Raw genomic sequence first — 17,053 nt, 5'->3', positions numbered from 1 at the left:
AGGTGCAAGAGGCGGCGAGCTTGGTCACTTCATGGCTGCTCCTGTGTTGCAATATTTTCAGGGAGGGCTTATTTTCAGGGAAACAGGGTAAATATATACATACATAATTATGCATATACCACATATATTATATGACACAGAGAAACAACAGGGTCAAGCTTGGATGTACATGGCAAGAGAAATGAATCGTGTGAGTTTACCAGATGGATGGCATAGGGAACAAAGCTGTTACAGAATCTGAAAGTCCTGCTAGAAATATTTCGAAATCTCCTCCCAGAGGGGAGCAAGAGAAATATAGGGCTTGAGTCTCGAACTGCCAAACGTCTGGTCAACAAGCTCAACCAGTAAAACTGTAATTAACCCAAGTTAAACATGATGTCAGGGTTCCAAATAGCATCTAAAAGTAAATCAGAGTTCAAGGCAAAATATTGCTCAAAGTTCCAATTTATTAAAAGAGTCATGTTGGCACATCTGGGAAAACCCAAATCTGAAAGCTTCCCAGTTTTCCCCACACAGTTGAAAGTTCAAGATCCTGCCCCCACACCAACAAGTCCATCAAATGGTCTAATCTTCCACTGCCATGCTGGCAGATTCCACCCATCCAGATCTGGTCAGGTGCAGAGGTGCAAAGACAAAGGATGACCTTGGCTTTCTAGAAATAATTTTGTTGCGGCTACATACCATCTAACTCCGTAAATCCTGCCTCCCATTTTCCCCACAATAGAAAATGCATAGTGGAATAATAGAAAAGTGTGGCACCTCTAAGAGCCATAAAAATATGGCTGCAGGCTTGACACATGATCTGAGTGCAGGACATTTCCCTTGCCATGTTTACTTACTAATTATCACAGAATTAACAAGTAACATGGACATCCATATAGAGAAAGGTCCTAAAGAGCGTCCTCAATTTATGACTGTAATGAGGTCTGCTCATTACAATTCAAAATTGTGATGGTCATAACAATTTTATGGAGTTTTTGCACATAGTTAAACAAACACCACAGGTTTATATTTTTTTGCACCAGTAAATAAACGAACAGCTCAGTTAAGTGAATTTATTGTTCCCTATGGAATATTCTTGCCAAAAACTGGAAGTAAAAGCCATATTTTAATGATAGACAGACAGACAATGACATGACTGCAGGACACTTCAAATGGCCATAAATACAGGCCGGTTTTCCAGTGCCTGAAATGCAATCACATGACTTGGGTGGATGCCTATGGAGATTCTGAGTCATCCAGGTCATGGTTGCCCCAAAGGCAACTGGACTTTCTGGTTTTTTTCTTTTGAAGACATTTTGCTTCTCATCCAAGAAGCTTCTTTAGATCAGAGCTGAAGAAGCTTCTTGGATGAGAGTTGCCTCTTGAAAAATCACTGTTGGGACTGGGGGTGGAGCAGCCACTGGAACATGACAGAAGAGACTTCTAACACAAACTTGGTATAAGATGAAGAATGAATGTGACCAAACACAGGCACGATCTCAATGTTCAGCCTACGCTGTGATGCTAAGAAAAGTAAAACAAGCCTTACTTCTCTGCTTTTATTTCATCCATAGAAAACCACACAGCAGCATTGTTTACAGCTACTCAGTTCCTTATAAAACTGATAACTGGAAGATTCTTAGCTGGGCCACCATGAATAATTTAACCTTTGTAATTCTCTGAGGACCCGGCTGTTCTCCCAGGCATTTGGGTGACCATGAGCTCTTGTGAATTAAATTTGTTTTTTATACAGATTGGAATCACTATCTTAATCTTGCACATTTGGACCACCGAAGAACTGTTACTGCAATTCATATCCTGCCCCGAATCACTGCTTTGAAATGAACAGCACAAATAAATCAAACTGGGATGACTTATTTGGGATCGCAGGAATCTATGGATTCTGATGAAACGGACATTGTCCTCAATAAAACCATTGGCAGCAGAATAAAACAGAATTGCAGGATATAGTCTACAAAATGATTAGCATCAAGTTCTATTGCTCCTTACTATCGAGTCCCAAGAGAGCAATCAGTACCCTTAGATGTGGCCTAAATTAATTCATTAAGGCAACTTGATGCCATCCAGATGTATAAGAATTACAATTCTCAGAATTTCAGCCATGTTTAATGATAAAGGTAATCCCTGATTTATTATCACAACTGAGCCAAAATTTATATTACTAAACAGTTTTGCCCCATTTTACGACCTTTCTTACTACATTTGCTAAGAGAAACACTACAGTTGTTAAGTGTATCTGGCTTCCCCATTGACTTTGCATATCAGAAGGTTGCAAAATGTGACCCCGACACTCTGCAACCGTCACAAATATGAACCAACTGCAAACATCCAAACTTTGATCACATGACCCCAGGGATGCTACAACGGTCATAAGTGTGAAAAACAATTTTCAATGGGGTGTTAACTCTGAACTGTCGCTAAATGAATGGTTATAATGGTTGCACTTATACAGACATACATATTTATTATACTTAATTTCATTTGTTAAATTTGCCACCCATCTGGTCATGGGGCTATACTAAGTTACCGGATTTTTCCGAGTATAAGATGTACCTTTTCCCCGCTCAAAAGAGGGGGGAAATCTGGGTGCGTTCTTATACATTGAATACGGCATTTTTGGCCTCCCAAAACCGTTCCCCCTTCGCAAAAATGCATGTGCAGACGGTTAGGGAAGCCTGCAAAGTGCTCTTGGGGACTGGGGAGGGCAAAAACAAGTGGAAACGGGCCAGTTTTTTTGCCCATTTTTGCCCCTCCCAGCCTCCAGGAGCACTCTACAAACCTCCCAAATCATATGCATGCCCCCCTTTAAAAAAAAAAACAGGCCAGTTTTTGCAAAAAAACGGGCCCCTTTTGCTCTTTTTTGCCCCTCCCCAGCTCCCAGGAACACTCTGCAGGCCTCTTAAACTCTCTGCTTGCCCCATTTTTTACAAAAAAAACGAGGCATGCAGAGGGTTTGGGAGGTCTGCAGAGTGCAAAAACTTTTTTTTTAATTCACCTCTTCAAAACCTTAGTGTATCTAGTACTCCGAAAAATACAGTACTTACAACAATAAAATAGGAAGTGATTAAAAATGTAAAAATAACAATATTAAAGGAATAATAAATGGAAACAATGGAAGCCCAATAATACAAAATTGGAAAGATGAGTGGGAGGTGGAGCAGGAAGTGCAAGGGGCGGGTGGGGTCCATAGTTCAGCAACCACCTTCAGTGATGCACTCTACCATTTGGTCCTCAGGCCAACCAGCAGAGCCAGGTCCTCAGATCCTTGCAAAAGGATAGCAGGGTAGAGGCGAATCTCTCCCGGGGGGGGGGGAGCAGGATGTTCCAGAGGGTCAGCACTACAGTTGGATCCCATACTTGGAGTTCCTTGACCACGGGATCCTCAGCAGGCCTCCTCTGCCAGCACGAGTAGGATGGGCTTGTCTGAGCAGCATGATATGGTTCATCAAGAACTCTGAATCCATGCCATGCAGGGTTGTAAAGGCTATAGCCAAAATCTTGAACTGCACCCGGAAGCAAACTACCAGGTTTCCCCCAAAATAAGACTGGACTTAATGTTAATTTTTGCTCCAAAAGATGTGTTAGGCCTTATTTCCTGGTTAGGTCTTATTCTGGGGGGAAAATACAGTACTAAATGCATCCCTCTGGCTGACAATATTAATTGGGGCTTATTTGGGGGATAGGGCTTGTATTACGAGCATCCTGAAAAATCATGTTAGGACTTATTTTCCAGCTAGGTCTTATTTTTGGGGAAATGGGGTAGCAACCAGTGCAGCTCGTGAAGCAGTGGTGTAACATGGGTCATTCTGTGGGCCCAAAGATTGCTTCTCATGCCACACCTTCTACCAGTTGAAACTTCCAAAGGCATTTCAAGAGCGGCCCCAGGTAAAGCGCATTGCAGTAGTTCAAACAAGAATGATAAGAGTGCAGAGACCCAATAAATGACTAGGCTGAACTCGAGGGAGAAATAAAATGTATCACCAGCCTTCCTTCTCGCCCACAAGAAATCTAAAATCAGCCCAACTGGAAATCCATAGACCAGAGGTGTCAAACCCAATTTCATTGATGGCCACAAGGGGCCGGGGCAGCGTGACCTGGATGGGTGTGGTCAGCTCGACGTCCATTTTCTTCTGTGACAGCCTCCTGCAGCCCTCTGCCAGAGAAACTGGAGATCAGGGGAACTGCATGCAGTCCCCCCCCAGCTCCATATTCAGCTGCGACGGCCTCCCACAGTTCTCTGCCAGCAAAAACGACAGGGGGAGAGCTAGGCATGGCCCTCCCACACTCCATTTTCTCTGGCAGATGCACTGTGAACCGGTCCTTCGCTGTTTCCAGGGTAGACTCATGGGCCAGGTCTAAGCAACCCGTGGGCCTTGAGTTTGACACCCATGCCACAGACTCCTATTTACTGCCAATCTGCTTTGACCATTAGTAGTTCAGATTCTTATAGAGAGTATTAGCACAGAATAAACCTACACTCATTTGTACTGCCTGGACTCCTTATTTCCTATGCTTGATAGAGTCCTGATCTAGGAAAGGCTAAAGCTGGTGCACTAACTGAAGCTGTACTATGGCTCTCCTAGACATGACTGCTACCTGATCTTCGAGAAAAAGTTACAAGTATCCCAAGTTGCAAGGTGAGTCTGAACAGGGCAGTGCAACACCATCCAAAACTAAAGATGTCAAAAACTGGATCTTGATCTGTTATCACAAGAGCATAGCATCACTCAGGACATGTGAAATTGCGTACCATCAGCATATTGATAATATTTCAACCCATTGCTGTGGATGATCTCACCCAGTAGCTCTTTGTAGATATTGAACAGGAGTAGAGAGAGTACTGAGTCCTGCGGTATGCCATAGGAGAGTGGCCAAGGATTGGATTTCTCACTCCCTATCAACACTTCTTGGAACTACAGACCCAAAACATCTGCAGAATATCATATTTTGGGGAAGGATGCTTTAAAACATTGTCCTCGGTTTCTGATTTCACAAACAAGCATAAAACCAAAGCAGGGTAAGTGACAGAAAATATGCTGTAAATGTTACTTTAAGAGGCTTATTATACATATTAGTTTAAAATGTAATCTCATTTAAAGATAACACCGAGGTGGAAAAATCAATGCTTTTCTCTGCTTGAATCTTTAGTATATTAAAAAAGCTTACGAAGTTTAAAGTACTGTATTTTTTGGTCTATAAAATGCACTTCTTCCCCCCCCCCAAAAAAAAAGTGAGTGTCTGTGCTTGTTATAAAGCAAATGTTGCCGAAGCTCGGCCCACCCACTGGTCCACACCCTTTGGCCTCTGCTCCCAGAAATTTGCCTCCTTGTAGCAAACAGCAAGAACAGCTTCAGCACAGCCTGATTTAGCATGAGTAGCTGATTGGCGATTGGATCTGAATACCACCGATCAACTGTTCCAGGCTGTGGAAGGTTGACTCAGCCTTCCATCCTTCCGAGGTGGGTAAAATGAGGACCCAGATTGTTGGGGGCAATATGCTGACTCTCTGTAAACCGCTTAGAGAGGGCTGAAAGCCCTATGAAGCGGTATATAAGTCTACTGCTATTGCTATTGCTGTGGGATAGCCACCTCCCAATGCAGCCATTGCCGTGCGCCCCATTTTTGACCTCCACGCATTCAGTTTTCAGCCCCATTCCAAGCGGTAAGGATAGGTAATCTCCGCCAGCTGGAACAGGCTGAAAACAGGACATGCGGAGGCTGAAAATGAGGCATGCAGAGGCCAAAAACGGGACGTGCAGAGGCCAAAAATAAGGCACGCAGAGGCGGCGATGATCCCCACAGCCTGGAACAACTGATCAGTGGTATTCCAGGAAGCAGATCCAAGTGCCAATCAGCTGCTTGTGCTAAATCCGGCTTGTTGAAGCCAACCAGACTGTTTGCTGCAAGGAGGCAAATTGCTGGGAGGCAGAGGTAGATTTTTTTTCTTGTTTTCCTCACCAAAAGCTAGGTGCATCTTATAGTCTGGAGAGTCTTATAGTCTGCAAAATAAGGTACCTCATTTTATTTACACACACATAGACACGTTTCTCTCTCTCTGTTTGTGTGTGTGTGTGTGTGTGTGTGTAGAAGAGAGTATTGTTCATCCCTTCCATCACTACATGAATAGCAATGACAAATGTAGATTTGAACATAAGGAAGAATGTAACAAAGTTAAGAGATGAATTCCTAACTAAGTTTAAATTATGGAATTTCTCAATAGAATTATTTGACCCCAGTGGAGATATATATATTTATATATGAAAACCAGTTGCAAAAGTAAGCGTTGCTGAACATAGTATAATAAAATGTTGATTTTAATGGGGGGAAGAGGTGTTTAGCAAATCTAAAGGCCTGTTAAATCTGTAAAATTCTTTTTGTGTACATATAAAAGTGTCCGTTTATTTGAATATCATTTTTTTCAATTCCACCACTTGCTGCAGCAGGAGTAATATGTTCCCATAGTGTTGCTTCCACCCATTGCCAAAGATACTAATCTGTTTTCTTCGCTCTGGCCCAGTTACAATAAAAGCCCAACAAACTACAAGGAAATAGATTCAAATTATGCAATCAGCCCCTTCCTCATTGAGCCCCTGATCTTCTCCATTTTGTCACACAGGCTTACCCATCCCAGCGATCTTTTAAATCAACAGCAAAATCTGTTAAATCAACTTCATCAAAATTTCAAATTTTGTCTACTGCATCCAATTTGTCCAATAAATTGAAGATGTTATCCATTCGGTCATGTCCAACTCTTGGCAATTCTATAGGCCCAGTCTCTTTACTTCTTCTGATCTTGCAATACTTTTAAAAGTTTTTCAATGCTCTGATTGGTGTCAGCTTTGATGGTGTCTCCACTAAATTAAATTCCATTAACTACAGATTTTAATATACCATGAAATGTTCATTAACAGAAGAGCCTTTTCTGCTGCAGCTACCGCCTCTGGAATATCATACCCGACAAGGTGAAATCTCCCCCACCCCACCAATTCTTGTCTTTCCAAAAGGGCCTGAAAACTTCTGCCAACTAGCTTGGGGCCCTAATGGGCATATTCCATTCTGGAAGTCACAAGCAGACCAACTGCTCCCAGTTTATATATCGGTCTTTTTTATCCTGTTTGTTGTTAACTTAAATATGTATATTATTCATTGGTGCTAGTGAACACACGTTATATAAAGGAGTACAGCTACAAGTATGAACAGTTATATACAATTAGGTATAAATAGGCACATACTTAGAAAGATAGAAAAAAATGTAATAAATTGCTCATTTTTGTTAGGTCCATGAATCCCCCCCACCCATGTATTCCACAGCAAAATGCCAGTCTCATTAAAGAAAGTGGCCCATGTCCGCTGCCTGCTCTTAATAGCTGGCATGCATATCTCTACAACTGAGCGACATTTATGCATATGGCAGATAAACAAACACATTGATGTCTGTATTTGAATGTTTTCTAGATCCTGTAAATTAACACAGTAAAAGAGAGAAACAAATGACATATAGTAGAAAACATCTCTGCATAAAAGAAAAAGAGACCTACCTATCCCAATCATCATCTCCAGTTCTCCTTCTCCAAGATCTTTCTGCACCAGGTTTATGACAATCGAAGTCATCCTCTATAAACAAAAGATATTTGATAATTTTAACAGCATGAAACAAATGATTGGATTCTCAGACAGCAGTACTTGTATTATTTTGAAGAATCATGCTAGAGTCACCCTATAGAAGAGTTAGGCAGCATACAAATTTAATAATAAAATAAGCAATGCTGGGTTTCTGCACTGTTCTTGCAGGTGAACAACTTTAAAATTGCTTTTAATCCTTTTTAAGAATTACTGCTGGGCACCATCATAAATACATCCCTGCTCTTGTAAGAAAGTTGCACTAATGGAAATGAACAGCGAATGCTATAGACTGGCATGTGCAACATAAACAAAAAGTTGAAAAAAATCAAGGTGATTCTTACAAGGCTTTGACTATCTGTAACTCCGGACCAGATGTGACTCTTCAGGGGAAGGTAAATAATTGGATAATCTGACTACAAGTCCATCCCATATAGCCAATTATTAAAAACTATATGAACTGTAGTCCAAAATAATCTAGGCTGCTTATCCCTCATGTAGGAATTCCTTTTTAAAATTATAGTATCTATTGTCAAACCTGATCGTGTGGACTATATCGAGACATATCAGGATTTTTTTTGCCTTTGCGGACCCAGGGTGGGCATGGCCTGCACAGGCCTGAACTACATGATGTTCACTAAAAAGTTTTAACAAGTGTTATTTGCCTAATTATCGTTCAAAAATCTCTTTTATACTACAATCCTACATATAAAATGAAATTAAATCCCAGCAAGATTGTTTATCCAGAAGTCACCTGAATTCAAGATAATTACATATTTAGGCCATAATAGAGATGCAGTTACAATCTCTTGGAAGAAACTTCTAAAAAGGGTCACCAACCTCTGGGCCATGGATCGGGACTTGGCCTCAGCATGCCAAAAACTGTGCCACAGAAAAGCCCTATCTATAGGATACAGGCAGCACACGAAACCACACAATATTTCTCCACGGAACCAGACCTTGGTACCCAAAAGACTGGGGGGCGCTATGCTATTAGATCTGAGTAGATTTTTTCCTGGACTCATGACTCCAACTGCAGAGCTAGTGGAGCCATGGGAGATCTTCTGCTATCACTCATACTCTCATTATATTACAATTAATGAATTAGTTCCTATGAAATCTACTCAGAAATTCCAAATAATTCAAAAGGCAGCAGACCAGCTGTTGATGGGGCAAACGTCAGAATAACAAAATGTTCTCCATCTTGCAGAAGCCACACTAGGTATCACTACATTTCTGAGTACAATTCTACATGCTGGTCATTGCTTATAAAGTCCTTTATGACTTGGGGTATTCAGGACTGTTCCTGAAGTAGAATTTTTCTGGCCTGTGGATTCTGTTGAAGTGAGGATGCTGGTGATTAACGAAACTAACTCTCCCCACCAAGATTCTAGGTGAGAGCAGCACAAAAAAAGTTTCTTTTGGAATGCTTTGTCACGTTCTCTCCCACTCTCGCAAATTAGAACTGCTTCTTCCTTTATTGGATTCCAAAAGCAGGAGAATAACATACTTTGGGCCTTCAAGGAAAGGTAATAAGAATTATTACCTATATTGTCAGGCAATTATGACTTACTGCTGTAGGCTGCACAAAATGTAATGAAATGAGTGACATGCAAATTATGTGAAATAAACGTGTTTACGGAAATCTAAGTTACACACAGTTCAGGTCACTTCTTGTATTACTCATTTTACGCACATGGAATTTATGCAATGTCGTCTATAATATTGGAACATAGCCAATACTTAACCAATAGATTTAAGGATTCATGAAGACTCTTAGCAATCTTTTTTTTCCATACTTTCAAAAAAAAAAGAAAGGAAGGTGGAGAAATATAACATGTCAGATTTTTTTAACCTGATGTCCTCCATACATACTGAACTACAATTCTCAAAATTTAATAAAAGAAAATGTATAGAATGAAGAGTTCTGTTCTCTGTTATGTTGAAACCTTTAAAATTCTGAAAGAAACTGAATGTGGCACATTGACAACAGGCAAAAGGAAGTTTTGCGTTTAACTGCAGAATGTACTTCCTTAAGTTGGGACCACAAACATGTAAAACAGGCTGGGCAAATTCATAGAGAATACAACTACCAGGGACGTGCAGTCACTAGAGGCAAGGGAGGCGGGGCCTCACCAGTCTCCTCAGGGATAGGAAAGGATTTTAAATAATTTTCTTAAAATAATTAAAGCCAGGGTAGTTGCTACCAGATTTCAAGTCACAGTGGCTTGGTGTCTGCTCTCAGTATTAACTAGGAGGAGGCCAGAGAACTAGGGGCCTCTTTTGCATAAGGATTTTTTCGCCTTTTAAGAGTTAAGCAAGGGTTAACAAGGGAAGAATCTCTTATGCAAATGAGGCACGTATTCTCTCGCCTCCTGTAGAGGGCATTTTTAGAGGCTTTTTAGAGTTTTCTAGGAGCGACTAGCTCAGTCTGACTTCAGAGCTCTGGCTTTTCAAGAGGGCAGGGTAGGGCAGGGAGAAGCAGAGTTGAAATCGTCTCTGAAACAGCTGGAAAAGGTCCGTGTGTGGGGAGGGGGGAGGAATTCAAAAAGTTTGATCGGAAGGCAGCAGGGAAAGTGGGGGTATGGCAGAGGAGCTGCTTTCAAGCCTTTGGAAAATATATCCAATCCAACTTCTGTGTTTGTGTTTGAGAGTGAGTGAATGAGAGAAGGATCGAAGTTCTCTGTCTGCGTGTGTCTGTTTGAGAGAGGGGGAGGGAAGGAGAGGGGGAGGAAGGAGGGGGAGGGAGAAGAAAAAGAATGGGAAAACTTATTTTGCAAGGGGGGGAAATGCTGTCGCTTTAAATCGGAACTTAGCATGCCTGGCTGTGGAATTCTGGGAGTTGAAGTCCACAAGTCTAAAAACAGCCTCCCTGGGGCTAAAGCTGACCGCACGTCTCTGACATCTACTAATGGCTATTAAGCCTGATGGTAATATATCATCTTCGGTTTTGAACAGAATATTGTCATAAGTATTAGTTGTTGAAGACCATAAACCAAAGATATTAATTCATCCTCAAATTTTACTTCTGAACCTCTCAGACACAGATGGCTACTTTAAATAGCTAAATCATATGCAAATAGTATTGCAAACTAACAAACCAAATTCATTTCTTGTATTCTACTTAATAAAAGTTCTCTAAGATAAAATTTAGTACACTACCAAACATTCAAACTCAGTATATTGGAAGTCCAACAGCTGTTTAGTTGAAGAAAATAATTTAAATGGCACAATTTGTTTGAAGGGGAGAGAATACCTAATAATAAAGCTGATACCTGATAATAAATAGACAAAACAATACTGTAGTTAGCAGCATCTAAGGAAATCATAGTCTAATATCTAATGATTTCCACCATCTAAGTATCTCCTGCATTCACAATATTTTCCACTAATATACACTGGAACAGTTTTGTAAAACAATTTTCATCATACTTTGCATTTTTAAGGCTCAAGTATGGATATACAAATGCACAGAAGGAATAAAACTAGCCAAATCACCTATGACAAGAACAATTCAAACTACAAGAAACTTGAAATAAATATTTGCATTTTCCAATATCTTCTCTTACCTTATTACTATAGATAACCTGCTGTACAGTATTGTAACTTATACTAAAGCATCTTATATCAATTGAGAATTAGGATTAATTAATCAGGAAGTGGTTTAGACTAGTAGAAGATAGACCTTTCAAGTTCAAGCAATATTTTAACAATTACATGGCAGAATTATACTTTAAAGTCTTGGCATGTGAATTAAAAACCTTCCCTAGGCTCTTCCATCAGTAGCAAGGATATCTGCCAGTTCATTTTCTCAATTTCATAGGCACATCTGGAATTCACAAAATCACCAGCTCAAAACAGCCATCTAAAAATATATAGATCTCTTTTCAGAGAAGTCTTTCTGAGTATGTGTTCCCTTTTTTCCTTGTACAATATGTAACTGCAAGAGCACTCAATATGATACCAATATTCTTACAAAAGTAGTTTTCTGTATGTCCACTGTAACAGATATCTTTTCTATTTAGAATATTGTAAACATAAGTATTGTCTAATGCCTAACTATATTTCCCTGTGTTGTATGGCTGTATTATTATTATTATCCTTCTCATCTTCTCTACTATCTCCTCTAATGATAATTAGTATCATTATGATTATTACTACTATTGTTGTAGTACATGTACACTGAGAGCTTCTGCACCTAAACAAATTCCTTGTGTGTCTAATCATTCTTGGACAACAAAATATTCTATTCTATAAGTGGAGGAACTCTCCACTTATAGAGTAATTATAGGCAGTAATTAAATTTTACATCCTAAAAGGAAATGTAAAACTAGCAGTCCAAGCAGCCTAGCTGTGTTTACATATTATAGCACCTATAACATCTATTATGATATCTGCCTTCCTTATGTCTTGGCTACTAAAATGTCACTCTAGGTTGTGTGGTTGTTTATAGACTTTTTAAAATATTGTGACTATTTTAATTTGCAATTTAATGTTATTAAAAAAAATTCTAATTTATACTGGTAATGTCAAACCTGGCACAAACTTTAATTTCGAAGTAGAAAACAATTCTTGACCATTTGCTGAAAAAGGTATATTTTTACTAGAGATCAAGTGTATTGCACATGATGCAAAGCCAGAACTGAGATTTACATGCCAAAATCCCTACCCTATTGCCCTATACTTTTCCACGCATGCCCCCTTGGTCCCCTTTCTCCACAATTCATCGCAGGGTGTCACCTCATGTCAGCGAAGCACAAGCAAACATGAAGTGGCAGCTGACAATTAACAACCTGTATATATTGTATTGGGACTTAAGTAAGTTATAACTACAATAAAACCTTGAATAAAAATCTTTGCTATAGGACAACCCTCTTCAAAACCAATCATCTTCCTTCTTTTTATTCATAATGGGAAACAAAAAATAATGGCATGAATATTTGTGGAGATGAGGTTTAAAGGTATGGGGAAAAGTTCTTTTCCAAAAATAAATTTACTCTTGCTACTCCAAAATCCCCAATTGTTTAACTGGGATGTTAAGCAAAGAAAACAGCCTAGCAATTTGGATTCAGAAATCCACGTAAAACAAGACTGTCACAAACACTGTGACTTTAGACTATAATGTCAATAAGTAACAAAAAGTAAACAAACAAAGTATTTTCTCTGCAAGACAACATGTTTCACAAGGAAGTGTTTTATTTACAGGAATTGCATTGATTCTATATATGCTCAGACCAGCAACACACCCCTACCCTATATATACTTTATTATCAACAATGCACTAAAAAGAAGAGTATGCAGATATAGAAGCAATCCAAGATGAGTAAACAAACTTTGCAGCAAATTTGAACTGAGATTCAGGTCAAAGACTTCAGCCACTCTATCTTGTGGCTCTTCCACATGATCAGTTTTGCTTGTAAATAAATACAGGTAGTCCTTAACTTACAATTGAGCCCAAAATTTAAGTTGCTAAATGAGAAATTTGTTAAGTGAGTTTTGCCCCATTTTATGACTTTTCTCACATTTGTAAAGTAAATCACTGTAGTTCTTAAATTAATAACATGGTTGTAAGTGAATCTGGCTCTTCCATTCACTTTGCTTGTCAGAAGGTCGCATAAGATAATCACATGACTCTGGGACACTGCGATTGTCATAAATGTGAATCAGCTGTCAAGCATCTGAATATAAATCACATGTTCATGAGGATGCCAAATGTGAAAGTGGTCATGTCACTATTTTCAGAGCTGCTGTAACTTTGAATGGTCACTAAATGACCTGTTGTAAGTTGAGGACTACCTATAGATACAAAATGTTTAATTGAGTTTCTTTTTCACTTTTATTACAAAAGTTTGGAATTTCTATATATACTGTAAGTAATGAAATCACACAACTAGCAAGTTATTTAAACTTTGGTAACTTTACAAAAGCACTAAATTGCAGGATATGGGACCAAACATAACAAAGAAATTCTTATGAAATTAGGGAGAAGAGAAACATCCAAGAAAGCATATGATAAATTCAAACTTAATATATAAGCTTTTTTATTCATGACATTAACAGTCCCATAAGATACATATCCAGAACCCAAGCCAAGACTGAGATGGGGCAAACATAAAAAATAGGAATGGGCTGAATGTGAGTATTTTAAAAGCAAGCAATAAACATAGTAAGTTAAACTCATATTTCTTTTTTCAAAATATAAGACGTTCATGTCATTCAGGATTGAAATGACTTCTGCAATAAGGCCAGATTCATGATTTACACTCCTTTACTAATCAAGGCCCTTTGCAGCAACGGAATACACTGATGTCAACCATCATATCTATATGTATCTAATAAAAGAATAAGAATGAGGGGAAAGACAGCAATTCCCACAAAAGAATGAGTTCAAATGGAAGGAAATGTGAAATAAAAATTTTTTTAAAAAAACGAGCCACAATAACACCTCCTAAGCACTGTATTCTAACCCCAAAGTCCTATGCCTCTATCTTGCTTTTATAACCCCAAAGATCTCCCCTGTGGCTATGGTTTTCCCAGTTGCAATGTTGGACCATAAGGAAGGCTGGGTGCCAAAGAATCAAGGTCTTTGAACTATGGTGCTGGAGAAGATTCCAAGTTCCTTGGGCTGCAAGGTGATCAAACCAGTCACTCCTAGAGATCAACCCCGACTGCTCTTTAGAAGGCCAGATTCTGAAGATGAAACTCAAATACTTTGGCCACCTAATGAGAAGGAAGGACTCACTGGAGGAGAGCATCATGCTGGGAAAGATGGAGGGCAAAATGAGGTGCTGGATGGAGTCACCAAAGCAGTAGGCGTGCGCTTAAATGGACTCCAGGGGATGGTAGAAGACAAGAAGGCCTGGAAGAACGTTCTCCATGGGATCACAATGGGTCAGACACAACTTTGCAACTAACAACAACTCTAAATAAAATTATTCTTGATAGTAGGGAAAATAGGAACCTGAAATATATTTGAAACAAATGTTGCAAGGTATCCATCCATCTATCCCTCTATATTTATCTATCTACCTACCTACCACCTACCTACCTGTCAGGGTTCCACACCTCCTCTCAAGTTGCCACTATCTATCTATCTTGTAATGCTTGAATCCAGAGTATGGTAGAGGACAGGAAGACCTGGAGGAACATTGTCCATGGGATCACGATGGGTCAGACACGTCTTCACAACTAATAACAATTCTAAATAAAATTATACTTGACAGTGGGGGAAAGAGGAACCTGAAATATATTTGCAAACAAATATTGCAAGGTATCCATCCATCCCTATCTATCTATCTAGTACCGACCTACCTGTCAGGGTTCCTGTGACCTGCTCTCAAGTTGTCTCTTATCTATCTAACTTGCAATACTGGGAAAGCTGGAGGGCAAAAGAAGAAGGGACAACAGAGAATGAGTCACTGAAGCAGTAGGTGTGAACCTAATAGACTCCAGAGGATGGCAGAGGACAGGAAGGCCTGGAGGAACATTGTCCATGGGGTGGATCAGACTCGACTTCACAACTAACAACAACATTAAAAGATCGCCCCACCCACACCCCCTGCAATCCTAAGCCCTTAAAAGAACTGCCACCAAACGGGGGACCCCACCTTTTCCTTCCCATTCCCTAGAAAGCCCTTCCTAGCACTGATGGAGGTTACCTCACCTGTGTAATGAATACAAGAAAACATACAAGCTCAGGGAGCACCAAGGACCCCCTCATGCCAACCCCTGAGCTAGAAACGACCCTCGTTATCGGGCCTACTTCCAGGAACCCCCTTCTTCTTCTTCTTCTTCTTCCCCGCTTCCTCCAACCAGACGGCCCTCAGACAAGCTTGCCCAGCCGGGCTTCGCCGCCCGTAAACACCACCCGCAGGCGCAAACACCTTTCCCTCCTGCAACCTGCCAAATCAGCTGCTGCTTCTCTTCACTCTCCCTGGGGCGTCCCGCCTGGGGGCCCTGAGGCTTTCCCCGAGGATCAGCCGCAAGCCCTCCCTGCCTGCCTCCCCTTTCCCCCCCCCCCGGAGAACGGGAAAGGGATACTGCACCTGCTCCCGCTCCTCCCAAGGCGGCCGCCATGGCGTCGGATCTCGCCAGGTCGCGGCGCGAGGAGCCCGCAACCTTCCTGCCTTCTCCCGACGCCGGGAGCTCCCTTCGCCCAAGCACCGATCCACCCGACGCGGAGCGTAAAAAACTAGAACAACATGGCGGCCGGCTGCTGAGGGGAAACGCAGAGGAAACGGGTGCAGAGCGCCGCTAAGGAGTGCCGCGTTGCAGTCTGGGATGTTGGAAGACCGCCTGTTCCGTAGCGGAGCGGAAGATGGTGGACTCCGCCAGCTGGGCCAATCTGCCGCATTGGAGGCAAAAAGGGGGAGGTGAGAAGAGGGCGGGCTCTGAGGAAAAGCCACACCTTCTAGCCTAAGCGGAGGAAAGCGGGCCTCTCTTGCCCTTGACTTTATGATCTAGTGACTTTATTTTATGGATTTTAAAAAAGCAAAAACTGGACCAAGAGGCGCATGCGCGTCAAGAGACCAGGCAGCAGAATAAAGCCGGAGAAAGCCAATAAATGTGGCGCATGCGTGGACTGCCGGAGGAGGATTTTGTTTTGTTTTTCTGCCAGTGAAGCGGAGGGAAAATATTTTGGAGCTCTGTCTCCGCGGCTTTTTCTCTAAAGGGGAAAGGATGGATAAGTGGTTCTTCGGCTGGAAAAGGGTCATAGGTTGCTGAACAACCGACATAGCACGAACATTGAATGATAAAGAAAACTTTTTTTATCAGCCACAAAGGCTGCTTTAATCTCGTAGACAAAACTATGTTCTATCTAAAAACGTCTACCCCAGTGTTTTTCGACCTTGATAACTGGAAGCCGTGTGGGTTCCTCCCAGAATTGCCCAGTCAGATACTGGCTAAGGGACTGTGGAATGAACAATTCCAAAACAGTTTTTTTTTAAAATTCAAAACATATCTTAAAAGAGTTTTAAGTCCGCAGATGTGAAGAGTTGCCAACTTTGAAAGACTCTGGTTTTAGCCCTTTATAAAAAAAATAAAATGGTGCATGAAATGATGGAGGCGCATATAAAACCAATACCTGAGCTCATGATTAGAGACGAGTTAAGCAGATGATAGATATAGAAAGGGATTTTTGAAGAAAGGGAAGTATCTAAGTCACATATCACTGGTGTGTACAATCTGGTAATCATAATTATTAGAAGCTGTAACCTGATTTTCGTGGTATGTACAGCACAATTTATGGCCTAGTACAGGGATGGCTAACCTTTTTCCCATCATGTGCCAAAAGCGGGGGGAGCACACCCGTAATTCTATGCGCATGACACACACACTTGCGTGCATACGCATGCGACACTATGCGTGCATGACCCCCACTCTTCCCCCACTTTTGGTCCGTGATGGACCCGTTTTTTGCCCTCTCTGG

At 40.9% G+C, this 17,053-nt stretch overlaps 1 protein-coding gene across 7 annotated transcripts in view; it reads right to left on the bottom strand.

The window, feature by feature from the left end:
- Positions 1-15,832, bottom strand: part of RBM33 (RNA binding motif protein 33) — a 135,368-nt gene extending 119,536 nt beyond the window's left edge. For all 7 annotated transcript variants that reach the window (XM_087712481.1, XM_087712479.1, XM_087712483.1 and 4 more), the window contains exons 1-2: positions 15,669-15,832; positions 7,542-7,617 (exon numbers count right to left, since the gene is read on the bottom strand). In XM_087712481.1, coding sequence (XP_087568607.1) covers positions 7,542-7,617; positions 15,669-15,699 — 107 coding nt within the window. In that variant the 5' untranslated portion in view covers positions 15,700-15,832. The remainder of the gene's footprint in view (positions 1-7,541; positions 7,618-15,668) is intronic.
- Positions 15,833-17,053: the final 1,221 nt, after the last annotated feature.

The sequence above is a fragment of the Thamnophis sirtalis genome, unplaced genomic scaffold (assembly GCF_051295495.1).
Source record: "Thamnophis sirtalis isolate CommonGarterSnake01/CBP01778 unplaced genomic scaffold, rThaSir2_p1.2 scaffold_4, whole genome shotgun sequence".
In the NCBI taxonomy this organism is placed as follows: domain Eukaryota; kingdom Metazoa; phylum Chordata; class Lepidosauria; order Squamata; family Natricidae; genus Thamnophis; species Thamnophis sirtalis.
This window is presented reverse-complemented; position numbering and strand designations above follow the sequence as displayed.